This window comes from Dasypus novemcinctus, chromosome 12, assembly GCF_030445035.2.
Source record: "Dasypus novemcinctus isolate mDasNov1 chromosome 12, mDasNov1.1.hap2, whole genome shotgun sequence".
NCBI lineage: Eukaryota > Metazoa > Chordata > Mammalia > Cingulata > Dasypodidae > Dasypus > Dasypus novemcinctus.
The window spans coordinates 21,177,216-21,204,497 of record NC_080684.1 but is presented as its reverse complement, the minus strand read 5'-3'; the positions used below and the strand labels follow the sequence as shown (position 1 = coordinate 21,204,497).

The 27,282-nt window shown below is 53.7% G+C and overlaps 2 protein-coding genes across 5 annotated transcripts; both read left to right on the top strand.

Annotated features, from left to right (window-relative positions):
* The first annotated feature begins 73 nt into the window (after positions 1–73).
* On the top strand, positions 74–12,384 carry LMBR1L (limb development membrane protein 1 like). Of its 4 annotated transcripts, XM_058307928.2 has the most exons (18): positions 112–502; positions 1,081–1,114; positions 3,731–3,815; positions 4,824–4,857; positions 5,746–5,885; positions 6,069–6,172; positions 6,767–6,890; positions 7,394–7,462; positions 7,592–7,656; positions 8,304–8,376; positions 8,462–8,545; positions 8,639–8,715; positions 9,307–9,384; positions 9,539–9,612; positions 9,855–9,945; positions 10,047–10,113; positions 11,443–11,604; positions 11,784–12,384. In XM_058307928.2, the coding sequence occupies exons 1-18, from the start codon at positions 417–419 to the stop codon at positions 11,849–11,851; spliced, it is 1,515 nt and encodes a 504-aa protein (XP_058163911.1). In that variant the 5' UTR covers positions 112–416; the 3' UTR covers positions 11,852–12,384. The 4 variants fall into 4 exon arrangements, with proteins under 4 accessions (XP_058163914.1, XP_058163912.1, XP_058163911.1 ...); XM_058307929.2 differs by lacking the exon at positions 1,081–1,114 and having other exon boundaries at positions 82–502; XM_058307930.2 differs by lacking the exons at positions 9,539–9,612; positions 9,855–9,945.
* Positions 12,385–13,902: 1,518 nt separating this feature from the next.
* Positions 13,903–21,604, top strand: DHH (desert hedgehog signaling molecule). The gene is made up of 3 exons (XM_004446950.4): positions 13,903–14,501; positions 17,119–17,380; positions 17,663–21,604. Exons 1-3 carry the CDS (start codon positions 14,199–14,201, stop codon positions 18,286–18,288), a joined length of 1,191 nt encoding a protein of 396 aa, XP_004447007.1. The 5' UTR covers positions 13,903–14,198; the 3' UTR covers positions 18,289–21,604.
* The last annotated feature ends 5,678 nt before the right edge of the window (positions 21,605–27,282 follow it).

Genomic DNA, 27,282 nt, shown 5'->3' with positions numbered 1-27,282 from the left:
ATGAGCGGCAGCTCATAGGAGCCAATGAGTTCCCCTCCCTGGAAGGAGCCCGCCCACCCTTGTGACGTCACGCAGCCGCTTAAAGAGAGCGCGACGACAGCGCTTCCCGGCAGCCAGCGAGGTGGCCGGTGTTTGCGAGAGATTTGACCGTAGCCCGACCTTACAGCGGACCGAGTAGAGGAGAAAGGGAGGGCGTGTCTGAGGACGTGGGGGTCGGAGCTCTTTAAAGCGAGGCGCGCTGTACCTGCCCCTTTAAGGGCGGGGCGTCCGGACGCCCGCCTTCGCGCACTCGACAGCCGAGTTTCCGCCGCAGGGTACGAGGAGAGGCTCCTCGGCTGGGTCCGGGTGCTCGGCGGCGGCGGCTTCATCCCCGCTCGTCCTCCCGGGCCCGGAGACACCCCCCCCCCGTCCCAGTCATGCTGAGCAGAGTATGGAAGAAGCTGACTACGAGGTGCTATCCGTGCGAGAGCAGCTGTTCCACGAGCGGGTCCGCGAGTGCATCGTGAGTGCGGGACCCCGCGGGCAGGGGGAGGACGAGGGGCGCGGCCACGGGGAGAAGCTGGGCCCAAGTGCGGACGCCGCGCTCCGAGCGCCGCCAGACGCTGCCCGGCCGGGGGCGAACGGCCAGGCCCCCTACAGGACTGGAGGGCCGGGGCCGAGACGGGCGAACCCCCAGCCGGGACCAGCGGGGTGTCTGCGCGGTAAACAAAGCGCGTCGGTTTCCGTTCCTCCCCCGCGCGCCCCTCCCCTCCGCGCCCCGCGCGCCCCTGCCCTCCCCGCGGTGTTCTTGGGCGTGGGTCTCCGCGCCGAGCCGAGGTGGCTCAATCTCCGAGGCTGCTGGCGAGCCTGCGTAGTTCAGCCTGAGAGTCTAGCAGCGACGGGTTTTGCTGGGGGGACGAGCTTATTTGCATTTCTCCCTCAAACTCAGTCGGTGTTGTCACACTGAGGTAGATTGCAGAAAAGACTTGGGGGTGCCCTTTGGGAGCAAGGACTCCTGCTGTCGTGGATTCTAATGTGTAGAGCGGGGGGAGGCAGCTAAACTTACCCCCGTCTTTCCTGTACTTCATTGATGTTTGTTAGGTCCCTGTTTCCCAGCCATTGGAAGATTCCCCCGGTGAGTGGCTCCCCTCAGTGCTCCAAAGGACCCCTGCCTGCTGTTCCTGCCTCCCTACCTGTCCCCTAGAGCACCAGCTGAGCCTGCCCGACAAAGGGCTCCTGACTCCCCGGCGGGGGGGGGGGGGGGGGGGGCGGGCACCCAGGGGGGCACCCAGTGTAGCTTGGAGAATCGAATCTTCAAGCCTGCTTTGAAGTCTCTTCTCTCTCCTTTCTCTGTCTCCTTCCCCAGAGTTCCCTAGGTTTGGAAGAATAGGAAAAATGTTGAGGGTGGTGGAAGGCACTAATGGGGTTATCCTTCGTTTTTCTCAGGCTGGGTTCTAGGGTGCCCTGGGCAGCCTCAGATTGGAGAAGGGGTAAAGTGACATTATTAGGTCTGCCCTTGCCTGCGAGGACTGAAAAGTAGGAAATGTATCAGGCCATGCGTGGGACTCCTGTCAAAGCCTGTTTGCAGGAAGCCTCGTGTGTGCCTTGGTAGACTGTCCCACATGGCAGGGTTGGGCCGTATGGTGGAGACACGCCCAGGTCTCGAAACAGTGTAGGGCCAAAGGCCTACGTTCCCAGAGAACAGGGAGGGATGAGAACTTGGACAGAGAAGCAGCCTCCTGGGTGTCTCCCCCATCGTTTAGTCCTGTTAGCTGAGGACAGCAGTGCTGGCCGAGGGCAGCTTGAAGGCCTCTGGTGCCTCCCCCGCCTGACTCCCATCCCCTGCTCTAGGGAACAGCCTCGCCTCGGCGGAACAGCGTGGAACTCCATCCTGACCTTTTGAGCCCTCCCACCTCCTTGGCTATTACGCAAGCCCAGGGTAGAGCACTAGGCTGTAAAATTCTCATAGTTGGAATCTGAGTGGTCCTTCCTACTCTGCTTTCCTGTTGTCAACTTTGTCCTCTGCTTCCCACCTTTGTCCCAGATCCATGGCTCTCCTGGCTTCTTCCCTCCTTGTGTAGATAATTGGAGTCAACTCCTTTTGGGAACTGGAGGACCTTGAGATGGATCCTTCCTTCTTGACTTACCTGATATGCAGTAGCTTCTCTTCTTGAGACTATCTGCCCTCATTGTAGGGCCACACTGGCCAGTGGCTCCTACCCTGGGCAATGGCAACTTTTTTTTTTGGTGGTACCAGGGGCCGGGGATTGAACCTGGGACCTCATATGTGGGAAGCTGTCACTCAACCACTAAGCCACATCAGCTCCCCCTAAGTTGTTTTTTGTTTGTTTGTTTTTTATTTATTTATTTTCCCCTTGTCCCATCCTGCTGTTTTTGCTGTCTGTGTTGTCTTTTCTTCTCATTTTCTCTCCTCTAGGATTCACCAGGATTCCATCCTGGGACCTCTGATAGGGAGAGAGGTTCCCTGTCAATTGTGCCACCTCAGTTCCTGGTCTCTGCTGTGCTTCACCTTGATTCTCCCCTTTTCTCTCTTTGGATGAGTCATCATCTTGCTGCGTGACTGCCTTGCGCGGGGCACTGGCTCACCACATGGGCACTCGCACGGGCACTGGCTCACCACATAGGCACTCACGTGGTCACTGGCTTATCATGCAGGGACGCTTTCTCTTCTTTTTCACCAGGAGACCCCAGGGATCAAACCCAGATACTCCCATATGATAGGCGGAAGCTCTTACTTGAGCCACATCTGCTTCGCCCTAAGTTGGTTTTATCATTTGTTTTGCTTCTTGTTTTTGTATTTCCAGGAGGCACCGGGAACCGGGCCCGGGACCTCCCATGTAGGAAGCAGGAGCTCAATTGCTTAAGCCGCATCCACTCCCCCAAGGGCAATAGCAACTTACTTGGGGTAGGGCAGGGATGCATGCATGTGCAGATTAAATTGGCCAGGTTCTGCCATAATGTCAGTTGGAGGTCTGGTCACCCAGGGGAGGCCTAGCCTTGGAATTGGAAGTCATCCCAGGTAGGATCAGGGGTTGGCTGCCCTTAAAGGGGCCGATGCTGGCTCTAGAAATTTTGTAGATGTTGGGCTCCAACTAAGGCCCACTTTTAAGGTCTTAAGGGCAAAGTCTGGTTTGACCAGCATAGATCTGATCTTTTTAAGGGCCCTGAGTAAACACAGAGTAAAAGTTCTGACATGGTCTAGGAACATGATGATTCCAGCTTATTCTCTCCTGGAGTCTGGGAGGAGGGGTTATGGGTGTGGGAAAGCAGAGGGGTGCCCAGTTAATTCAGGCATCTCCTTCCTCCCCTGAAACCTTCCCTTTCCAATACTGTGCTCAGAGAAAATCCCCTCTGGTTGCCTGGCCCATTTCAGGATGTGTGAATGTGCATCTCTGGGCGGGGGGGGGGGGGGGGGGGGTTCTGCATATTTCCAATCAGAGCTGGTCCATAGCTATGTTCTCCCGAGAAAGCCCCTAGGACTGGGTGTGATGCTGCTTTCTCCCAGATGCATGGGGTAGCCCCTCTGGCCCTTCTTGGAGGCCCCTGAGGACCTCACTAGAAGGAAGTACTGGGGAGAAAGAAGATCCCTGGAAGTACGGAGTCCTGTTATGAGGGATTGACGGAGTCCTGTTATGGGGGATTGACACTAGGGAATTAACTGTGAGGCCCTTGGGGCTATAGAAAGGGCTGAGGATTAGAGCTGCTCATCCCAGCTCACATTCTTTCACAGATCTCAACGCTTCTGTTTGCAACACTCTACATCCTCTGCCATATTGCCCTGACCCGCTTCAAGAAACCTGCTGAGTTCACCACAGGTACCTGTGACATCCCTCTCTTCTGTCTGCCTTCTGCTAGTGTCCGGTTGCCATGGGGCCATTCTCAAGGGAATGGGCCTATGGCGCCTACTGGGAAAGGAAAGGTGGCTGTGCTGCACTGTTTGGGAGTCTTTACCTCTACAGCCTCCCTTTCCCCACAGGCAGGGACAAGGTGATAAGAATGGAAAGTCTAGATGAAAGTATCCGCCATTAATAAAGCCACTGACCCTTGGTTTCATCCTCTACAAAACAGACATGAGTTTCTACCCTGCCCATTGTTATTGCATGGACCAAGCGAGATGGCTAATGTGAAAGTCCTCCGTGAACCTGAAGGGGGCATCTGGAGGGTGAATGTCATCATGGGCACAAGCTCCATGTCCTCTCCTCTCCCAGTGCTCCCATACCCAGGATCAGAGACCTCTCTGACCATTGGCACCCCAGGCCCTGGTGACTGTTTTTATCTTTACAGAGAGCCTAAGTGTGCCCAGACTTTTCTGTTGTAGGCATTGTGTGAATTGGGGGGTGGGGTGAGGGGTGCACACACCTTCCCCAGTTCTTAGCCCCAACCTGGCCAGGTCATCTTGTCCTGGTCCCAGCCTATCCTCACCTTAGGATAACTTCATGACCGCCCACCCAAGAAGGCAGCGACCCCCATTGTAATTCCCCTAGGGACTTTCTGTGACTCTCATTTCTCTCCCTCGCACCCAGCCACTAATGTCACCATTCCTCACAGACTGGTTGTTTATTGTATTTTGAGCTTACAAAGAAGAACCTGTGATGTGTGAGAATAAGGGGGAGGGAGGAGGATGTCTGGGCCTGTGCTCCCTCAGACTGGCAAGGTACTGGGTTGCAGTGTTGATGGTGTGCGCTCTTCCAGAGCCCCTGCTCCTGTGCGCCAGGCCCTTCTTCCAGGGGGTGAATGGGGCCAGTGGGCATGCTGCAATGCAGATGGCTCCCAGAGCTGCCTGCTCATGTCCTGCCTTTTCCCCACGCCTCTCTCTCTCGTAGTGGATGATGAAGATGCCACGGTCAACAAGATTGTGTAAGTGCTGCTGCCTCAGCATCTGGGCACCCCTGAACTTTAGGACCTGAGATCTGGGGAGCGCCCTGATCTGGGGGGACAAGGGGAAAGGAGAGAGAGCATGGAGTGAAGAGTGAGTTTCTGCCACCCCATTTCTGGCTTCTTCCGGCTTTACCCCACCCTGGGAACGCTCGGAAAAGCTGCTGTTCCTGTCTCCCTGGTTAGGCCAGGAGCTTTGGGAGCCTTATGGCCAAGAGTTGTCAGCTGAGGCCTGAGTCATCAGCAATGGCTCCACCTCCCAGGGGCCGGTGGGAGTGCAGACTGATGAAAACAGAGCAGAGGGCGGAGAAGGTAGAAACCCCCAAGTGCAGAGCATACTTGGATCTGAAATGGAGGCCCTTTACTCCTGGCTACTATTCTTGCCTAGCAATACAGAGGAAAATCTAGAGATGACCATCTAAGCTATGAAACTGGGTTTCAGCCCTCCCACTGCCCCCTTGTCCTAGTGCCTTCATGCAGGCCACAGCACCAGGCTGAAGGAAGCAGCTCAGAAATCCATATCCCTGAGCAGGGAAGAGAAACCAGGCCCCTCAGCCTTGGCAACACGCCTGGCACACCCTAACATTCCTGGGGACAGCCTGGGCAAGCGATGTGGCAGGTGCCCAGGTTCCCACGAATGCCAGAGGTTGTGCCTGTCCAAGAGTACATCCCTGTGCCAAGGCTGCCTGGAGAACAAGGGCTGGAGGAAGGAGGGCCGTGGGTAGTTGGCTGGCTCCTTCCCTAGGTCTGTCATTGCTCTAGCTGGTTCCAGGAGAAGCCTCAAGTGCCCTTGGGGATGACTTTGGCCACTTGGGCACAGGATGGTGAGTGTCTGAGCTGAGCAAGGGCCCCATTTCCTTCTCTGCCCAGGCTCGAGCTGTGCACGTTTACCCTGGCAGTCGCCCTGGGTGCTGTCCTGCTCCTGCCCTTTTCCATCCTCAGCAACGAGGTGCTACTCTCCCTGCCTCAGAACTACTACATCCAGTGGCTCAACGGCTCCCTCATCCATGGTGTGTGGTTCCTGGTTGCAGCTTGGGGTGGGGATAGGGCACAGAGAGGGTCAGGCAGACTCAGGCAGCCCTTGGCCTTGTCAGTCATGTGGGCTTCTGGCCCCTCCACAGTCAGTCCCTGGAGGGTTGGGTCCTTCCTGCCCTTTCTCACGTAATGCCTGCACTTCTCCCATTTTGCTCTAGGCCTCTGGAACCTTGTTTTTCTCTTCTCCAACCTGTCCCTCATCTTCCTCATGCCCTTTGCATACTTCTTCACTGAGTCCGAAGGCTTTGCTGGTTCCAGAAAGGTGAGTAAGGGGTATATGAATCAGCCTATGCCAGAAATAGAGTTCCACTCAAATGGGTGAACAGGAGAGATTTTAATTTTAATGAAGCAGTTTACTCAGATCGAAAGGAACCAATAAGGGTTTTGAGGCACTGGGACAGCAAGAAGTCGTTTTTACCCCTAAGTCTGAGGGGGAAGAGGGAGGAAGTGGCTTCTGGAACCTATGGATAGTTGAAGCTGGGGGGCTGGGCAGGCAAACCAGCAGAGGAGCTGTGCTCTCAGAGGGACCCAGCCACTGCCAACACCATATGCCTGAGGTAGGAGGAAATACAGGAAAATACCCCAGCCTCTCTCTCTTCCTACCTTCCACTCTCCATCTGGTGCTTCCCATTGGGCAAACTGGACAGGAAACCAGAGGGCAAAGATTTGGGTGATGTAGACCTCAGGATCCAGCCTCCAGGGTAGGCAAGGGTGGGAAACGGATCTGGGAAGGGGAGTTGCCCATGCAAACACCCAGTATTGGGGATGCCCCCAGATTGGGCGGCTGGGAGCATGGACTTGGCACTGCCCTGATACTGACCCTCCTTTCCCCTGCATATGTTGCCTCCTCTTGTAGGGTGTCCTGGGCCGGGTCTACGAGACGGTGGTGATGTTGGTGCTTCTCACCCTGCTAGTGCTGGGCATGGTGTGGGTGGCGTCAGCAATCGTGGACAACAAGGCCAGCAGGGAGTCTCTCTATGGTGAGAGGCCCAGCGTCTCCTCCCCACTGAGTGGCTCTTCAGTTGGCCAGTATCCCCCTGCCTGGAACACTGTATCCCTCTAAGGTGGAGAAGGTTGAGACCCTCTCTCTGAAGTTTCAAACTGATAGACTCCAGGCCAAATCCAACCTGTAGAAATGTCCCATTGGGCCTATGCAGTGGCATAAATATTTTAAGTCAGTTGCTAACATTTGAAAATGACAGGTTTCATATTAAGGTCCAGCTTTCTGGTTTGCTTGATGAGAGAGAAAAGGATCTGGTCACACTCTTCCCCAGTGACGGGTCAAATGGGGGCAGTTGTCCCCTTTAGATGAGGCTTATGATCCTGACACAGGGCCAGCTTTCCTCATTTGCATTGCTCGCCCAGCCCTGTCTGCTTCTGAGTTGTGTCCTTGCCTAGACTGAGGCTTGTCAGCCCCCAGTAAGTGGGAGGAGAGAGATGGGCTGACTTGCCTCCTCTTCTTTTACCTCCCTCCCCCCCCCAGACTTTTGGGAGTACTACCTCCCCTACCTCTACTCCTGCATCTCCTTCCTTGGGGTCCTGCTGCTCCTGGGTGAGTGTGCAGGGTGCAGGAAGGAATGGGTGGGGTCCTTGGGCCCGAGCAACCAGGGTGGAACATGAGGGAGTGGGGGGGCCAGGGGGGTGAGAAAGGTCTGGCAGTGACTGGCTCCTGTCCCTACAGTGTGTACTCCACTAGGTCTTGCCCGCATGTTCTCGGTCACTGGGAAGCTGCTGGTCAAGCCCCGGGTATGTAGTGCTCCTTGTCCTTTGATCTTGAAGAATAAGCTTCCCGCAAAGCTGGAGCCAAGCAACAAAGCAGGTGGTATCTGTGCCTTGGGAGCTCACTCTTCCCCTTCGGGCACTGGTAGGCCCACTCCTGTGTTTCTCTAAAAACCTACTGGTATCAGTCATTCACACTTTTGTGTAAACCTTAAGCCCATGTGCAGCCTCCCCTGAGACAGTTAACTTTTAAACTTTCTGTAGAAGAAAGTCCAAGTGTGACTCTTGAGGAGGTATGCAGGGGGATCCAGAGCGGGGCCACAGCTCACCCATATTGCACTTCCGTGTGAGTTAGAAAAAGGCATCCTTTCCTCAAGATGCTTTGCTTCCCTCTGCTAGAAAAATCGGAATAATAAATGTGCAAATCTATGATGTCTTTGATGAGAACCGTGCCTCTTAGGGTTGGGCAGCGCACAGCTTGCAGAGGGCCACAGCCTTTGTTGGTGCCTGCATCCTTCACCTCCATTATCTGACACTGGTTGCCAGACGTGAGGGGCAGAACACAAGGCAGTTGGGAAGCACTGGGCCTCTGGAGCTGTGGGATGAACAGGGTTTTCCTGGGGCCCTTGGGATCAGGCAACCTCTGACAGTGAGTCCCTCTCCCCTGCCTGCAGCTGCTAGAAGACCTGGAAGAGCAGCTGTACTGCTCAGCCTTTGAGGAGGCAGCCCTGACCCGCAGGATCTGCAGTGAGTTCCAGTTCTCCCCAGCCAGGGTGGGGGGCCTGGCCCAGGGCAGGGGCTACAGGAGCAGCCCCATCTTCTCTGCCCCCAGACCCCACGTCCTGCTGGCTGCCTTTGGACATGGAGCTGCTCCACAGACAAGTCCTGGCTCTGCAGACACAAAGAGTCCTGCTGGGTATGTGGGTTGGTGGGAATTGGGTGCTTGGGTTTTCCCAAGGCGGAGGGTAGCAGTTTCAGGCCCTTGCTCATAGCTTCCATCCCTGCACAGAGAAACGGCGGAAGGCTTCAGCCTGGCAGCGGAACCTGGGCTACCCTCTGGCCATGCTGTGTCTGCTGGTGCTTACGGTGGGTACACCAATTGGGTGGGGGAGGGGAGTGGGACCTTGAGTGCTTTGGACCTACTCGGGGAGGAAGGAGGAGATGCAGGGACCTGATTAGCAATGGAAACAGCAGTTGCCTGTCTTTGAGTGCTTATTTTGTGTCTCGCCCTGTGTTGAACACAGCAGTCCTCATTTTGCAGATGAGGAAGCTGAGGCTCATACAAGTTAATTTGCCCAGAGTCAAACAGGGCAAGTGAGTAGTTACACAGGATTGCCCTGGGAATTAGAATGAAGGTTGCAGTCCAGCCCTTTATCTCCTTGCCATGTCCTGGACTCTCAGGCATAGGGCTTGCCACCTGGAGGAGGAGGTACAGTTTTCAGTCTGGCCCCATGGCGTCTCTGGACTCCTTCCCCCTGGAGGAGTTACCTCTTATAATACCCTCAAAGGTGCTCTTGGTAGCAAGAGCCTTGACAAGGAGGGCCCATATACCCTACTGGAAGTAGAACTGGCCTGGGAAAATAAATACTGCACCAGCATCCCTGCTGGTAACATTCAACTCTGGGTACAGCTGTGGGCTGGGGCAAAGATGAAAGTCAGTGACCTTGCCTCACACAGGGCCTGTCTGTGCTCATTGTGGCCATCCACATCCTGGAGCTGCTCATTGATGAGGCTGCCATGCCCCGGGGCATGCAGGTACTGAGCTGCCCTCCCGCTGTGATATCACTCCCAGGCTTGGGCCTAGGAAAGGCTGGGGGAAGGGGGAAGAAGCTGAGGCCAGAGGATCGGTTGCATGCTGGGTGGTGCTGATGGTGGGAGTTTTCCACAGTAATACGACTCCATCCTTCAGGGTGCCTCCCTGGGCCAGGTCTCCTTCTCCAAGCTGGGCTCCTTTGGTGCCATCATTCAGGTTGTCCTCATCTTGTATCCTTCTGGAAATGCACCATGGCTTCTGATCTCTGAACCTGTCTCCTTTTGGGCTCAGAAGAGCTGCAGTGGGAGTGGTGGGTGGTGGGAAAGGGGGCAAATCTTCACCAACCTTGGGCTTAGAAAGAAAGAAAAAAGATTTGATTTGGAAAGGAGGGTAGGGGCAGAGGGGTGCTTTCCCTCTGAAATGAAGTATTAATCACTGGGAGCTGGCCAGTTCTTCCCTAACCCAGTGGCAGTTACCTGATGGTGTCTTCGGTTGTGGGCTTCTACAGTTCTCCACTCTTCCGTGGCCTGCGGCCCAGATGGCGTGACACAGCCATGACCCAGGTGGCTGGGAAGGAGTAGGGGAAGATCCCTGGGGGCATGGGTGGGTAGCAGGTGCTGGCAGCTCTGCTACCCTCACCTCTCCTTTCCCTCATCCCACCTAGGTAATTGGGAACTGTGTCTGTCTCCTGGTCCTAAGCTCAGCACTTCCTGTGTTCTCTCGAACTCTGGGTAAGTAGCAAGAGAAGGTAAGGGAATTGCCTTCTTTGAGTACCTACTGGTGCTAAGCAGGCATTTTATGTACATGTTCTCTCTCTAATTCCCACAACAAACCTGAGGAGGTTTTATCTCCCATTATCTCCCACAAATGGGGAAATTGAACCTCTGTAAAGTACCTGTGGTGAGCATCAAAGAAGTGTTGTTTCCATTTGATACACCTCACTGCCATTCCCATTTACTTTCATCTTTTGGTAGAGTAGCACCACTTTACCCCAGATCTTCCTTTGGGGTGGATCATCTAATAAAGCTTGTCACTTTAAAGGTGAGAAACAGAAACTAATTGATTTGCTCAGAGTTTGAAGCAAGGCAAAGTCAGGCTTAGAATCCTTATCACCCGAACCCCAGCCCAGTGCTTTTTCCACACACTGGCATTTTAAATAATCCATTCAGTCCTCTTCCCACCTTTTTTAGAACTATAATCTAGAGTTACCTGTTAAGAGTTCAAAAGTGTTCACCTCCAAGATAGTGTGGGGGCTGCACAGGTAACAACTCCCACCGGATCGTCTGTGTATTATAAATGCTTTCGTATTCAAATCCAGTTCTATTTAGTTAAGTTTATATACTCCCTCCAATATGCATTAAGTCATTTGTGGTTATTCTTGGAGGGAGATTTAGGAAGAAACTAGGCTTGTGGGTCCACCAGTTCCTTTAGGGTGAATACAGGCAGGGTATTAAAGGGGGTGGGGGGCACCCGGAGTTTTACTTTATAATGTTATTAAGGGCTCAGTAAATGTCAGGATAGTGTCTGGCACATAATTGTGTACTGTGTGTATTGCCTCATATTCTCATTGTTCCCTTATTTTCTCTATCGATGAGAAAACTGAGGCAGAGAGTTTCAGGAACTTGCCCCAGATCATACAGTGAGTTAGGGCTGGAGTTGGGATATGAACCCAAGCAACATTGCTCAGAGTCTGAGCTCTTAGCCCCACACTGCTCTGTCTGTTAAAAAAACGTGGTGACTAACTTGTAGGTTCCTGGTCCAGGAACAAGTAGCAGGCCCAGGGAGCTCCTCCAGACACCTGGAGCCTGAAGGGGCCCCCTGGAAGACAAGATGCTAGACACTGGAAGGGGAGCTGGAGCAAACCTAACTGCTGACCCTTCTACTTCAGCCCTGAACTGCCCTTGAGACAGAGCTTGGGAGGTAGGATTACCTGAGGCTTAGGAGCTGTCAACCTGTCAACTGCAGTGTTGAGATGTGGCCACAGGGAGGCAGCAGAAAGCTGGGCTGTGAGCAAGGGAGGGCTGGGGACCCCACCTCTCATCCTGGCCTTTGTACTTCAGGGCTCACTCGCTTTGACCTGCTGGGTGACTTTGGACGCTTCAACTGGCTGGGCAATTTCTACATCGTGTTCCTCTACAACGCGGCCTTTGCGGGCCTCACCACACTCTGCCTGGTGAAGACCTTCACCGCAGCTGTGCGGGCAGAGCTGATTCGGGCCTTTGGTGAGAGGGAGTGGGGACCCAGGCTGGTGGGGCAGCAGTGGGGGGGGGGACCCTTTGGAACAGGGAGATGGCACATTCCCTGCTTTGTGGGGAATATACTTTATCCACCCATTCTGTGGCTTGGTTGTCTTATCCCTGAGGGATGGGCCCCACTTTTGACTGCCCTCCCCCTTCCCTAGGACTGGACAGACTGCCGCTACCTGTCTCCGGTTTCCCCCGGGCATCTAGGAAGACCCAGCACCAGTGACCTCCAGCTGGGGGTGGGAGGGAGAAAACTGGACACTGCCATCTGCTGCCCAGGCCTGGAGGGGAGTCCTGGGGTTGGGTGGACCTCAGAATCTGGAATCTGAGAGTGGGTGGGTGGCAGAGAGGAGTTGAGCCATCAGCACTGTTGCATAATCTGAGCCAGAGTTTGGGACCAGGCCCCCCTACTTTTCCAGACGTAACGGTAGGCCTCAGCATGGGGTAGTGCTGGATGACCGGGTCCTGGTCCCAAATCCATTTACACATCAATCTGCCTCACTGCTGTTCCGGGTCATTCCCGTAGCCATGTTTACATGATTTGATGTGCAATAGGGTGGGGTGATGTCAGGGGAGAGCCGGAGCTGGGGGCAGACTTGGGAGGCAGTGTGTCTCCTATGCCCCTGGCCCAACAGAACCTAAGCACTGTGCATCCTGGAAGGGGCTTTGGATCACTGGAAGGGCCAAGGGCATAGGGAGGAAGAGGCCAAATCCATCAGCAATAAAATCGATCCCAGGGTTTGCTTTGATTTTTTAAAAGGCCTATCTCTGTGTCTATTTGAACAGCCTTGCTCTCACCAGTCCTGTGCCTATCACCTGAAAGAAACAGGGATGCTGCCCACCACTCTTTCCCTTCCCCTGCGTCTTCATTCCTAGTGTCCTCTGGGGCTCTGATGTGGTGCTAGGCCATACAGTGGGGCAATGAGGAGCTCCTCCTCCCTTGGGCTTGCTTAAAGCCGGCTGGTCCCCCAACTCGTATGTCCAGGGTCATGTTTCTGTACCTTGGGTGGTGGGAGTAGATGAGCCTAGAGTATAAGATAACCTCCTCCTATACACCCAGACACACACACAGACCCTCTGCCCTGGGTGCCCTGTCCCTGGCTTGACTGCTGGATACAGACTGAAAGAAGTGGCTAACTGGCAAGGGTTTGTGATTCCTACACAAACCACATACGGAGAAGCTTAACTCCGTCTTACCAGAGGCTATCAGTTCTTTGAATACTATGCAAGCCTTGCTATATTGAGGATAGATAGGGATGGGTACAACCTGCTTACATTATGCAGGTTGTACAGTGTACTTTGAGGGGCACCTTTCACCTCAGTCACTGTATGCATAATTATTGTGACACTTTTATTGTAAAACAGGTGTCTTGAAGAAGGGGCACCTTTTTGTAAAGCACTCAGTTGCTGTGAGTGCTAGCCATGGAGCTGGGTGAGGGGAGGGCGGGTATGGAACACAAAAGTAAATTCCACAGGTACTTGCTGAGCACCCTACTGTAGGTTAGAAACTCTTCATCTTGGAGATACGTGAGAAACAAATTTGTGCTCAAGAAATGCTTAGCCAAACAAGGGTGACAGGTCATTCTCATATGGTACCGTGATGGCAGTTATTTACTGGTTCTGTGGGAAACACAGGAATGCAGTGTCAAGACATCAGGGGAGCTTCTCAGAGGAAGTGATTTCTAAATGATAGTAGATTGGTGGGTGAAGTGATGCAGGCTCAAAACCTCTGAGATGGGACCTGAGTGGTTGGAAGTAAAGCCCCAGAGGGTCTTGAGAGAGAGGCTAGAGAGGTGGCTAAATGGAAGGTGAAGCAAAGTGGTCATTAGTCTGTTACAGAAATGGTCTGATACTTCTTCCCCTCCCAGTACTGGAGTGAGGAGAGAGAGAAATTGGAGTGGTTTAGGGAGAACCACGGGGAAGAGGGGAGGTTCAAGTTTCATGCCCAAAGGGCGTGGGCAAAAGCTGGAACCTGTACTTCCTGGATCACAGCAGAGGGTACGCGGCCGCAGGTATAGGCTTTGGGAGCGCCAGGATCCAGCCCAAGCATCTGGCTGGGATGGTTTGGTGCCAAGCTTAGGCGTGGAGATAGGATGCTTATTCGGGCAGCCAAGGACTGTAAAGCTACAAGGAATTCCTAGGCAGGTGCTTGCTTGTTTGCACAATGGGACACAGTGATGGCGAAGTGGGTCAGCAGTGACCGGCTGGAGCCCCCGCCTGGGTGGGAGGGGGCGGGACAGCCTGGGAGAAGGGCGGGGGGGCGGGGCCAGGAGGCTCTTGGGCGGAGCCCCGGCGTCCTGGAAGCGCTGAGCCGGGCAGCAGACCCGGGCTGGGCTGGCATACACCCACGACCCCCCTTCCTCGCTATGATGGCCCGTCAATAGCAGGTCCCAGATCCCCCGGAGACATGCGGATAGAGCTAGCTGTAGCCAGGTGCGCAAAGCCACAGGACTCTAAGGCACTCTGGGGGCAACTCTGCCTGCTGCGCGCTCTGGTGCCCGGGGAAATGCCCAATTGACGGGCGAGCTGGTGAGGACAAGAACGCTCCCTTTCGGCCCGAGTCCGCTGCATCCATGGCGCTGCCGGCCAGCCTGGTGCCCCTCTGCTGCTTGGCACTCCTAGCGCTGCCAGCCCAAAGCTGCGGGCCGGGCCGGGGCCCGGTGGGCCGGCGCCGCTACGTGCGAAAGCAGCTGGTGCCGCTGCTCTACAAGCAATTTGTGCCCAGCGTGCCAGAGCGGACTCTGGGTGCCAGTGGGCCGGCTGAGGGGAGGGTGGCAAGAGGCTCAGAGCGCTTCCGGGACCTCGTGCCCAACTACAACCCCGACATCATCTTCAAGGATGAGGAGAATAGTGGCGCGGATCGCCTCATGACGGAGGTAAGGAAGGCTCTCCCTACCTGTGTGCCAGGGCAATGCCATCAACCCCTCGGGTCTCTTACACAGCTGAGGAGGGTAAGCCCGGCTTCCTCCACAGAGATCTCAGTCCCAAAGACCCTTCCCCCCAAACAGACAAACCTGCCAGCTCCACGGAGTGGTCAAGAGGAATCCCAACGGAGGGGCTGAGATGGGAAGGGGGAGGAGGGACTAGTGAGAGTGAGGCCGGGAGAGACAGTGAGGGCGGGGAAAGGAGGATGGCGGCAGGCGAGACGGGAAATGGCTGAGGCGTGGACCGGGGGTCAACCACCCAGCCAGGCAGGAAGGGCTGGGGTGAGCTGAGGGCCAGGGGGCCAGGAGCTGACTGGGCAGCAGACAGAAAGCTCTGCCCTTAGCCTGGCTCCTGATCTGATTGTAGAAAAGCTCTGTGGGCTGAAGAGACTGAAGGAGTCTGGGAAGGGATGGCCAAAGGTCGGGTCACCAGACCATCTACCTGAGGGGGGAGCAGGAATTGTCTGTGGCAGGGTCAGGATGTGTCCCAGAGCCAGAGCAAGACTCTTCAAGTGTCTAGAAGACTGTCCTGGGGTGAGAAGCCATCCTTGATGAGAAGTCTATAGTGGCCCACCTGAGAGTCAAGCTCAGCTTGGTGGCAGGAGCTTTCCTCAGAGTTAAAGTAAATTCAAACTACCGTGCACTGAGCATCTCTTCCAGACCCGAGTGAAGCTTGGGTGAGGTGGGCAATGCCCTGGGAGAGAAAAACCATCTCTGTCCAGTGATCTTGAAATGTCAGAACTGTCATGTTCTCCCCACACCCCACCTCCTTTTTTTATTTTACAGCTGAGGGCTGGGCCTGAGAAGGAAAAGTGACCCAGTCAAAGTCTCAAAACTAGTTGGTGGCATGGCAAGGACTAGAATTCAAGACACTGGGTTCTAAGTCCTCTACACTTTCCATTACACCACTGAATTGTGTATGGAGAAGAGGAGGTGGGGGAGAGGGAGGGGTACGGGATTTCCTCTGATTAATTACCATAGTTTTCCAGGTTGCTTTGTTAGGAAAACCTGTCTAGGGAGGAAAGAATTCCTTCTTACTCCTTCCCTGAAGCCTTCCTCCTAGCCAGAAATTGGGACGGGGACACTCCTCCTCCACTCCTTGGTCGTGGAACACCCTAGCCTTGCCCTTTCCTCTGGCTGCCACCTGCAGCAGAGGGGGCAGAACAGGGCTCAGGCCCAGGAGGCCTCTGCCCGGCCTGGGAATCCCCACAGTCCCGCTTATCTCCCACACCCTGGCTGCAAAAGGCCTCCATTGAGTTGGCTCTGCACTGGGCAGCTGCCCCCGCAGGTCAGGGCCTCCAGGGCTCCTTAGGGGACAAAATGACAAGAAGTTGGAAGAAGTTACCACTTTTTAGTTTTCCCATCCCCCTCCCCCCAGCCCTGCGGAGGTGTTAAAGAATAAGGGAAGGAGGAAAGTGTCCCGCTAACAGTTTGGAGAAAACCAGGTCCGAGGTGAGGGGTTGAGGAGGGAGGAAGAAAAGGAAGCTGTCCTCTCTGCGCCTCCTCCCACCAAGTCCCTGCTGTGGTGGCCGCCAAGGTCTCTGGCTCCCAGACGAAAGCGGCCAGAGATAACGGCGCCCTCACTCCCCCAAGTGCAGGTTTCCAGGCGCGCCATCCTGTCCTCTTCTCCACTCCCACCCTGTAGGGGGCCCCCCAGACCCGCGCAAGGTCAGCTCTCCTTAGTCTCAGGTGCCGCTCCCACGCCTTTCTCTACTGCTTCTGGAACAGAGATGGAGAGCAGGGAGCTCTCAGGGCCTGCCAGAGCCCTCGCTGGAACTGGAGGGCTGGCGGCGCTGGGGGAGGGGACCTGCCCGGCAGGAGCAGGGATTGGGGGGGCGGGGAGGGCGGGGCGCGGCTTTCTGCCCTTTCCTCTCCCTGAGCCGGGGCGGCTGAAAAGCGCCTTTGTGGCTGGAGCTGCTGAGTCCGCTTCTCCCGGCGCGTCCCCGGCTCCGGCCCGGGATTCTCGCTCGGTTAAGTCATCCCGGAGAATGGCCATTGTACTTCGCGCAGCCCCCGCCGCCCCAACCCTTTTTCCAGCAGCCTTCATCCCGCGCGGCTCCGTTTGGGTACCCCTGTGAGGGGCACCCGGACCACGAAGGGGTTAATGCTAGGGGCTGAAAGGAGGAGGAGGAAGGAAGGAAGGAAGCGATGCCCGGTGCCAGGGAAGGCAACGAAACAAAAGATGAATCAGTCTAAGGGAGGGAGGCTGGGGCCTGGGGCGGGGGCCAGGCTCAGACAGGGGCTCCTCGCGGGGAGCCGGGCTGCTCCGCCGCTCCCTGACCAAGCTGCCCAGCGCCCTTTCAAACGCTGGCCCCCTCCCAGGTTGAGCCGAGGTCTCAGAATGGTGGGGGTGAGCGACAGACACCCGAAGAAGAGGGAGAGAGGTGATCCCTAGTTCTCCAAAGCCGTTCTGGGCCCCGGAGCGGAGACCGGCGGCCACACCTTCCCAGATCCTCCCTGCCCCAGGACTCTGGAAAGCCGGGAGGGAGCGGACGGGGCCCGGGAAAGCAGAGTCGCGTGGCCTTCCTCACTCGGGGTGGAGGAGCCTGACTCCCTTATCACCCGCCAGCGCTGTAAGGAGCGAGTGAACGCGCTGGCCATTGCCGTGATGAACATGTGGCCTGGAGTGCGCCTGCGGGTGACCGAGGGCTGGGACGAGGACGGCCACCACGCTCAGGACTCCCTCCACTACGAAGGCCGTGCCCTGGACATCACCACGTCCGACCGCGACCGCAATAAGTATGGGTTGCTGGCGCGCCTGGCGGTGGAAGCCGGCTTCGACTGGGTGTACTACGAGTCCCGCAACCACGTCCACGTGTCGGTCAAAGCCGGTACAGTAGGGGGCGGGTGGTGAGGTCCGCCCAAGGGGGCTTCCCGAGGGAAAGTCTGCACAGCCCTGCTGCGACCGAGGGAGACCAAAGGGGCCTCGGTGTTATAAACCGCCCTTCCCGTCCTGCTCAGCGCGGGGCCAGACCCGCGGGGAGTTGCATGTTGTCCAGGATTGGACTCCGCAGTCGGCCCCGAGCGCGGCCCACGGATCTGGGAATCGGTTGTACTACCATTCTCGAACCCCGGGTCTCGATTCAATCCTTCCTTATTCTTGTTCCCTGCAGATAACTCACTGGCTGTCCGGGCGGGCGGCTGCTTTCCGGGAAATGCCACCGTGCGCCTGCGGAGCGGCGAGCGGAAGGGGCTGCGCGAACTGCACCGCGGCGACTGGGTGCTGGCGGCCGACGCGGCGGGCCGCGTGGTGCCCACGCCGGTGCTGCTCTTCCTGGACCGCGATTTGCAGCGCCGGGCCTCCTTCGTGGCCGTGGAGACCGAGCGGCCCCCGCGCAAGCTGTTGCTCACGCCCTGGCACCTGGTGTTCGCCGCACGAGGGCCCGCGCCCGCGCCCGGCGACTTCGCCCCGGTGTTCGCACGCCGGCTGCGCGCGGGGGACTCGGTGCTGGCGCCCGGCGGGGACGCGCTGCGGCCGGCGCGCGTGGCCCGAGTAGCGCGGGAGGAGGCGGTGGGCGTGTTCGCGCCGCTCACCGCGCACGGGACGCTGCTGGTCAACGACGTGCTGGCCTCGTGCTACGCGGTCCTGGAGAGTCACCAGTGGGCACACCGCGCCTTTGCGCCTTTGCGCCTCCTGCACGCGCTAGGGGCGCTGCTCCCCGGCGGGGCGGTCCAGCCAACTGGCATGCATTGGTACTCTCGGTTCCTCTATCGCCTGGCGGAGGAGCTGCTAGGCTGAGCGCTCCAGACATAGAAACTTCGAGGCGCGCGCCGAAACTGGGGCGTGCGGGCTGAGATCTGGGGATGTGGGCAGCAGGCGATGCCGATTGGGAGGGAGCGGGGATAGGGGAGAAAGACGGGGCGACAAGGGAACCACCTGGTTGAGGGGCAAACTCGAGCTGAGAGGAACGACTCGGGCTCCTAGGTAGATGGGGTTGATGGTGGCACTCCTTAACAAGAACGGCTTAGCCTCTTCCCCAGTGCTTTAGCCTCACCCAATAATTTTATTTTGTTCTCTATTTATAAATTGTAATATTATGATCTGCTTTCCCAGCCTGGCAAGACAAGGGCTTGGGGCATGGTGTTAACACTGTCGGACAGCCTGTCAATCTGACGTCTGAGGTTTTCCTACAGGTAGGCTAATAAAGGGAAAGTTTCCAGGGCCTTCTTGGAAAACACCTCCAGTCATCACATGGGGGAAAGGGACCAAGCCCGAGCCGACACCTTACTTCCGGCTGCCCCTCCCTCCCTAGCAGGCCTTTGGGCCCCTCTTTCTCCCCTCTGAGGGGCATCTCCGTCGATCAGTAACAACGAAGAGTTGCATCCTCTTTGGCTGCTGACCCCTCCTCTCACCCAGAGAGGACCAGCATTCCACCTCCGCAGCTGCATCCTGACGTCGGAGGGGCGCGGGTTGTTCTCTCGAGGCCAAGAGAAAGAATCCGGACAGAGGGCAGGAATCTTTCCGTCCTGAAGAGCTGCCTGTGCAGAGCAGGTTCAGCCCCCGTGTACGGAGGCAGGGATAGGCCCTCCAGACAAGGGCATATATTAATACATGCTGCAACCCAAGCCCCCTTCCTGATCACTGGCCCTGGTGTCGTGTCTACAGGCTTCCTCCACTTCCTCCCCCACACACCTCCCTCTCCAATTATCGCAGCGGACACCTGGAGTCTAGGCAGGCCCCTGGGTTAGAAATGGAAGCTCGGAGAAGTTGGACAGCTCTGGAAGGGGAGTGTCTAGGGCCGCGGGTAGGGCTCGGGGGTTGGTGGTACCGCCAGGAGCCCGCCGCTCCCTGTTTTCAATGGCAAGCTCGCTGCGCTCAGGGCCCCAGCTCTACACCGCCCTCTGGTGGGTTTCAGCAGAATTCTAGGCTGATGAATTCAGTTTCCTTCTAGACCAAAAGAGAATTATATACTACATGAATGGGTGGAAAAGGAGCCCTTGCAGAGGAGGTGAGATATGGTGGGTGGGGTTTTTTAAGTTGCGGGGGCTGAGCCACAGGTGTCAGGTGCTGGCGAGAAACCCACTTGCCTGTTTTTGGGAAAGTCTTCCCAGGCTGTGGCACTTTTCCGTCCCTTGTGCCTGGTTTAGCTCTGTGGCTCCTGGAAGCTGGAGGTATAGCTGTAGGCTACAGCAGTCCAGACTTCCTTATGCATCCAAGTTGTCCCCTCATCTCCCTCACCTTTGGTTCAGTGATCTGTGTGTGAAAGCACACCTGGTTATGGAATTTGGAAGTGGGCTAAGTGGTTGTTTGCCTTTTGTGTCTTTCCATCCACTATTTCCCTCAAACCACACCCAGGTGTCTTTTGCCCCAATCCTGGTCTCAGAACACACTCCAAGTTGAGAAACTTTCCTACTTTCTTTCTAAACCTGTCCTTGTCTTTATCAGATCCTGATGCCCTCCTGTCATATCACTCAAAGGATTATTAACTTACAAACTAATCAGTCTTCCTGTGTTGATGGGCTCCTTTATTTTTTATCTTTTTACTCCCCTTTCCAGGTAATGTATGTATCTTAGTGACCTGTTGAAAATAAGGTTTTTAATCATAATGGTGATGATTCTTAGCACCTTGGTCAGGAAGATATTTGGGGAAAAAAGAACTCATTGGGTTACCTTAAATTATATCCTGAAGGCTACTTTCCAGATCCAAGGCTCACCTCTCACCCTCCACTTCCATCCTGCATCATCCTTGTCCCTTTGAGGCCCTCCCACTCCCAGTACCTTTAAAAAAAAAAAAAACACCCATGACCTATTTGCTTGCAAGCAGCAAAAGGCACCATCTCCATGAAGCAGGCTGACTTGGTCACTTGGCTGCAAAACACCTTTCACATGCAACTCCTCTTCTCATCAACAAAATAAGCAATGAGGATTAGAGAACGAGCAGGGCTTGGAAGTCACGTAGACCTGGGCATAATAATACCTCCCTGACAGGATCGCTGGTAAGGTCAGGGTTTGTGCCTAATATGCAATAGGCACTCAGGAAATGCTTCCTGTACCATGTCCATGCTCACTTCCTGTACTGTCTCCATTTCTCACTTTTACCTTCCCTGCTTTCTATCTACTTTTCTCCTTACTAAAAACATTATCAATGGTTCCCAAGCTTTTGGGATTGTGTTGTACCTATAATTGCTCTGGGACAGGTTTGTTTCTGTTTTGTTTTGTTTTGTTTTAGCACTAAAGTAAAATTAAAAGTAATTTGTTTTGAGATATTCCAGGGCATTTTGTGATAACCTTACCAAAAGTGGAGAACCAGTGCTCTGAGGTTCAGTTGACTTTTTATCACCAGAATCCAGTCATTGTTTTCCCCCTTCCATCTTTCCTTTCTTCAAAACAGGATTTGCTAAACATCTACAACATAGCACTGTATCAGACGCTGAAAAACACACAAAAGATTAAGAAACAGTTTCTTTCCTGGAGGAGTTGACCTGAAGGCAGACAATGGTTAAGTAACAAAGCAATATTGTTACTTAATGGGGATGTGGTGAACAAGTAGTAAATGCCAAATTAGTTCAGGGAAGGCGGTGTGAAGAAAGTAGGACCTGAAGAGAACTTTGAAGCACACAGAGGTAGAACAGGGCATTCCAGGCACAAGGGACATTGGGAGCAAAGGCTGGGAATCTGCGATGAAGATGTGCAGCCTGGCTAGGGTAGGAGGCTAGGAAGTATATGTCTATGTGGCCACCATTTACCAAGAACTTGCCGGGTGCCAAGCCCTGTTCTAGCACTTAACATACAGTCTCTAATTTACTCCTGAGATTGTGTTACAGATGAGGAAACAAGCAAAGAGAAATTTAAGTCACTGGCCCAAGTTAGCAGGAAGAGCCGAAATAAGACTGCCTTGCTGGATGGGGCCACATTGTATAGGGCCTTCAACTGCGCATGGCATAGCTCCACTCGAGTCAAGGAGGCCCGGGGTTTGAACCGCAGACCTCCCATGTGGTAGACGGACGCCCTAACCACTGGGCCAAGTCTAGGCGCCTTGAACTGTTTTCAACTCTTGCTCATTCCCTTCCTTCACTGAGTCATTAATAAAGTTCTCCTCATTTTCTGACAGTTATTCCTCTCTCTTCATTGGCTCTTCCTCCTCCCTGGGGGGCTGGCCTGGCCTCCTAACTAAAACTGCCCAGCCACCAGTTCAGGAAATACATATATTGGTGCAGGTTTCTGGCAGGACTCCATGGCAGGCTGGTACACCAACAAAGTGTAAGAAGACTCTTAGATCTTTCTGGATTAGAGAAAGAGAGGGGAGATTGAGCTTCCAGAAATGCTTCAGGTAGGAAGGGGCCAGGGCTAAGAAAGGGTTTTTACTTCATTAAAATAATCAACACTCCTTGGAAAAGGAGCATTTCTGACCTAGAACCTTGACACACTTGTCCCTGACCTGTGCTTTTGTGGTCTGTGCTGCACTGGAGGGAGACGTCCTCTCTGTGAGAAAGAAGGCTGTGACTGTCAAAGCTTCTTCCTCCAGGGGAATTTGTGGCCCATTGGGGTATTCAAACCCTCATATCCCTGTTACTATCTTTGTAGTGTGACTTGGTTGTTGTTTACAAATGAACAGCCCCCAAGAGAAGAGCTATTTTCAATAAGGTGTTTTTTTTGCCTTTTTTTTTTAGAGAATGAACCTTTTCCCCCTCCCCCTGAGATGGCTCCCTTGGTCCATTTGCTCATTGTTTTTGTTCTTTGTTTGCTTGTTTTTTCTTTAGGAGGCACCCGGAGCTGAACCCCGGACCTCCCATGTGGGAGGCCGGCACTCAACCGCTTGAACCACATCCGCTCCCCAATAAGATGTTTTTTTAAAAAGTTTTATTTATTTATTCATTCCTCTTCCCCTTCCCCGCCCCAGTTGTCTGCTCTCTGTGCCCATTCATAGTGTGTTCTTCTGTGACTGCTTCTAGCCTTATTAGCGGCACCAGGAAACTGTGTTTCTTTTTATTGCATCATCTTGTTGTGTCAGCTCTCCTTGTGTGTGGTGCCATTCTTGGGCAGTAGCACTTTCTTTCACACTGCGCGGCTCTCCTTACAGAGCGCACTCCTTGCACGTGGGGCTCCCCTATGCAGGGGACACCCTGAGTGGCAGGGCACTCCTTGCACGCATCAGCACTGTGCATGGGCCAGCTCCACACGGGTCAAGGAGGCCCTGGGTTTGAACCCTGGACCTCGCATGTGGTAGGCAGATGCTCCATCCATTGAGCCAAATCTGCTTCCCTCCCCAATAAGGTTTTATTGAGTGCCTATGTGTCAAGTATTGTGCTGTGCAAGGGGGTGTGATGGTAAGGGTTTGGGCACAGTCCCTTCCCTCATGGCTCTTACAGTTAGCTGGCAAGGTAGGTATTACATAAGTGACTAGCAGGGTATTGAGTGTTGTGGAAGGGATGGGAAGTGACATTTAATCTGAGACCTGAAGGATGAGTAAGAGTCCCCCAAAAGAGGGAACAGCATGTACAAAGGCCTCATGTTTGTGGAGCAAGAGTAAGATGAATCTGAGCAACATTATCAAGTTAAAGATCCACCTTAAGGATTTGAATTTTGTCCTAAAAGAAATGAGAAGCAATTATAGGATTTTAATCAGATGAGAGGAATAATCAAACTTGCATTTTTAAAATGGAGGGAGGGAAGCAGATGTGGCTCAAATGACTGAGCTCCCACCTACCACATGGAGGTCCCAGTTCGGTTCCCAGTGCCTCCTGGAGAAGACAAGCAAGACAGCGAGCATGGGTGACAGGCAGGCACGGTGCGCTGACGCAACAAGATGATGCAACAAGGACACAAAGAGGAAAGACAATGAGAGACACAACAAAGCAGGGGGCTGAGGTGCTCAAGTGATTGAGCTCCTCTCTCCCACATGGGAGGTCCCAGGTTCAGTTCCTGGTTCCTTGAGCAGACACAGAGAGCACACAGCGAATGGACACAGAGAGCAGACAGCGAGTGCAAAACAATGGGGGAGAGGGGAATAAATTTTTAAAAATCTTTAACAAAAAGTAGAGAAGCAGCTGTGGTTCAAGCAGTTGAGTACTTGCTTCCCACATGGGAAGTCCTGTGTTCAGTTCCCTGTGTCCCCTAAAAAGAAAGACAAACAACAAGCAAACAAAAAAAAAACAACAACTCAGGTCAGTCAATGTGGCTCAGTGGTTGAGCACCAGCTTCCCATTTACAAGGTCTGGGTTCAATCCCTGGCCCTGGTACTACACATACACACAAAACAGGAACTGGCAATTGGACAGGGCTTTTTGGTAGTGTGTCTTTATCCCTGAGTAGATGGGTCCTCATCTCAACATCAGAGTGTCCCTGCTCTAGTGCCAATAACTGGGAGGAAATGCCCCCACCCCCCATGCATACATGATGTGCTATGGGAGCAGAGGGAGGGGCACTGTAGGAAAACTGAGGCATAGGATAGGATAGGAATGGAACAGAATTGAAGGTGATACTTCCAGCCCTGGCTTTGCTTCACTCTGCAACCTAAACCCAAACTCTCACATTCTCTCCTTGGGCCCACATAACCTGAGAATACAGTTGTCTGATTTCAAACCACATGGGGTCCATCCAGACAGAGGTCCTTGGAAGTGGGGACTCTTTCTCTGCTATTCTCTTTTGCTTTTCCAGCAATCCTTTTAGCAGAGCCTGGGCTTAGCTTCCAAGCTGATGGCCCCAAGCTGAGGCAGAACTGCCACCCTGAGATCCAGGCCTGAGCTGAATATTGCAGCTGCCCAGCAAACAGCTGGTTAAGCCCTCAGCAGCTGCAGCAGCTGGGATTCCTCCCAACATTTGAACTGGAATTAATCTCTTTTTCTCCACACACGTACCTTCCTTGTTCTCTCTGAGGATACTGTGGATCTCTCCCTGAACTAAGCTGAAGCCAAAGTCACCTATTTTCTTCTCTTGGAGGCAGTAGCTCTAAACATCTAGGGACCACCACAGAAAGGCAGCCTTTTTGTCACACTCAGCCCCCTTTCCCTCATTCTGTCTTTCAATAATCTGGCTAGGATGGAGTATCCTTTTGACGTATCTGATTTTGAGTAACTCTTATAACTGCCTAAAGAGGAAGGGGCTTCTTTGGTGGGGTGGGGCAGTGGATTTCCTCTGTCTTCGAGAGGACTTCTGAGAAGGTCAGGAAACTCTTGGTGAGTGTGCAGGAGAACAGAGCACCTGGGTGCTGGTTGTCACTTTTAAACCTGTGATTCCACAGTTAAAAACCATAGGGTCATGACTGCGGCCCACAACCTGAGGGTGGTGTTTATACTTTCAGATGGGTGGAAAAGAAGAGTAAGGGGCTCCCACCAGGTCAGACGGCAGAGTGAGAAGCTTTAGGCCTCCAGCTCCCCACGGAAACCTTGAAAACCAGCAAGAACTGGCCAAAACACCTTTCTCAAAGTTCCAGCAAATAGTGAAAGAGCTGCAGTAGTAGAGAGAGCACCAAATCAAGAAAAAGTCTGCTTAAAAGCAGTAGGATCTTCCGCTCCGCCCCCAGCTGGCCCCTCCCTCGCCCCCTCACTGGGTGACCCAGGGGCCTGCCCACACTCCCAGGGCAGATCGCCGGTCCCCGTTCCAGAGGGAGTAGAGTGACAGTCACGCACATATCGGGAGCAAGGATGTCTGGCCCCGTCTGTCTAGCAATGGCCAACGATGAGGAATTCGTTGTTCCAGAACTTACCCTGAGTGTATGTGGCAGTGAGATTATTTTATGAATCTCAAAAGAGAAGGATTATGTTTGTAAACCTATCTGTTCCTTTGAATAGGATACCCTTTGATTTTATTGAGTTCAGCTGAGGGGCCTTTGATTAGATGACCTGTTAAGATTGCTGTGAGGGCTCTTTGATTTGACATGTCAATAAGGCATGACCCAGGTTGAGTCCCACCCCCTTGTTGGGGCTAATGTAAATGGACTCACATAGACTCACAGAGGAGATAGCTCTGTCATTTTTGATCCTGCCATGTGACAGACAGAAAAAAGGCTCAAACAGCCCCGGGGAAAGATGAACCAGTTTGCCTCATAGTTTACAGCTGAAATCAGGAAGAATGCCGCCTGGCTGAGATTGTGATATAGAAGGCCGGGAAGGAAACAAGCCCGATGCCAGGAGAGAGAGGGCTACAGGATCGCTCAAGCACGAAGCCTCAAGAGGCTGGGCCCACCCAACTCAAGAGGAAGAGGAAGCCCCGAAGGGAAGGAGAGAGCAGGCAGAGATCACCCACCCTCTTGCTTCAATACATGGCAGCTGACTTTGGTGCGAAAGCACTTCTTATGGTGACTTGACCTGGATTTTCTACAGCCTTGGGACTATAAGCTTTTGCCCCAAATAAATACCCTTTATAAAAGCCAACAGAGTTCTGGTACTTTGCATTGGCACCCCTTTGGCTGGCTAATACAGTGTAGAAGGTCATACACTGAGCTCTCCTACAGAACACTGTAAGAGAGCAGTCAAGTCGTGCCTTCTGGGACAAGGATTGCTGGCTGTAGGACAACAGTGTAGTGCCTGGGACCAAGATCATGAGGAAATTGTTTCCTAGATGAGTGAGGACATTTGAAACTGTAAACAGGGAATTCCCATAACCACACATGCACGCCTAAGACAAAACAGGCACGGAAAGACTCTGGGAGGCCCCTATGCTTTGACCTGGAGCTATTCTCCAAACTCATTGTATGGACAAGCCCTGAGGATATCACTTATAGGGGTCAAACTACAAAGACTGGGAAGGGTTGTTGTTGTTGTTGCTGTTGTTACCTCTTGGCATTCAAGGAAAGCTCTGTCATAACACTAACTGGATACAATCTTAAGGAACAGATGCCTCAGAGTCCAAATTCTAGCAACAATGCACTAAAATATAAAAATGTCTAGATTTCCACAGAAGATTATAAAACATACAAAGAAACAGGAAGAAATGGCCCATGCAAAAGATTAAAATAATAGAAACCACCAATGAGCAGGACCAGACCTTGGACATTCCAGACAAAGACTTTTACAAAGTGACCCTGGGAAGTGGATTTGGCTCAACTGATAGGCATCTGCCTACCATATGGGAAGTCCAGGTTCAAACCCAGGGCCTCCTGACCCATGTGGTGAGCTGGCCCATGTGTAGTGCTGATGCGCGCAAGGAGTGCTGTGCCACGCAGGGGTGTCCCCCACGTAGGGAAGCCCCACGTGCAAGGAGTGTGCCCTGCAAGGAGACCTGTCCCATGCAATAAAAGTGCAGCCTGCCCAGGAGTGGTATCACACACAGGGAGAGCTGATGCAGCAAGATGACACAAGAAAAAGATATCCAGATTCCTGGTGCCACTGACAAGAATGCAAGTGGACGCAGAAGAACACATAGCAAATGGACACAGATAGCAGACAATGCGGGGTGGGGGAGGAATAAACCTTAAAAAAAAGTGATCCTAAATATGCTCAAAGAGCTAAAGGAAAACATGGATGAAGAACTAAAGGAAATCACAAAAACGATAGATGACAAACAATTTTAATAGAGAGATAGAAATTATGAGAAGGAACCAAACAGCTAAAGACCACAGTACCAGAAATTAAGAATTCCCTAGAGGGGTTCAACAGCAGATTAGGAATGGCAGGAGAAATAATCAGTGAACTTGAAGATGAGTCCATTGAAATCATCCAGTCTGGAGCTGTGATGGTTAGGCTGCTATGGTGCCTAGTTGTTTGGTCAAGCAAGCATTGGTCTAATTGTAATACAAGGACATTTCATGAACTTAATCATCAGTGAGTAGACTGCATAGACAGCTAGTTGCAT

Excerpts from the sequence above, each read along its gene's own strand:
- LMBR1L (XM_058307928.2), top strand. The coding sequence starts at position 417 with ATGCTGAGCAGAGTATGGAAGAAGCTGACTACGAGGTGCTATCCGTGC. Across the intron at positions 8,546-8,638 it reads GACACAAAGAGTCCTGCTGG|AGAAACGGCGGAAGGCTTCA; the intron begins GTATGTGGGTTG and ends ATCCCTGCACAG. Across the intron at positions 9,613-9,854 it reads ATTCAGGTTGTCCTCATCTT|TTACCTGATGGTGTCTTCGG; the intron begins GTATCCTTCTGG and ends ACCCAGTGGCAG.
- DHH (XM_004446950.4), top strand. The coding sequence starts at position 14,199 with ATGGCGCTGCCGGCCAGCCTGGTGCCCCTCTGCTGCTTGGCACTCCTA. Across the intron at positions 14,502-17,118 it reads CGGATCGCCTCATGACGGAG|CGCTGTAAGGAGCGAGTGAA; the intron begins GTAAGGAAGGCT and ends ATCACCCGCCAG. Across the intron at positions 17,381-17,662 it reads CCACGTGTCGGTCAAAGCCG|ATAACTCACTGGCTGTCCGG; the intron begins GTACAGTAGGGG and ends TGTTCCCTGCAG.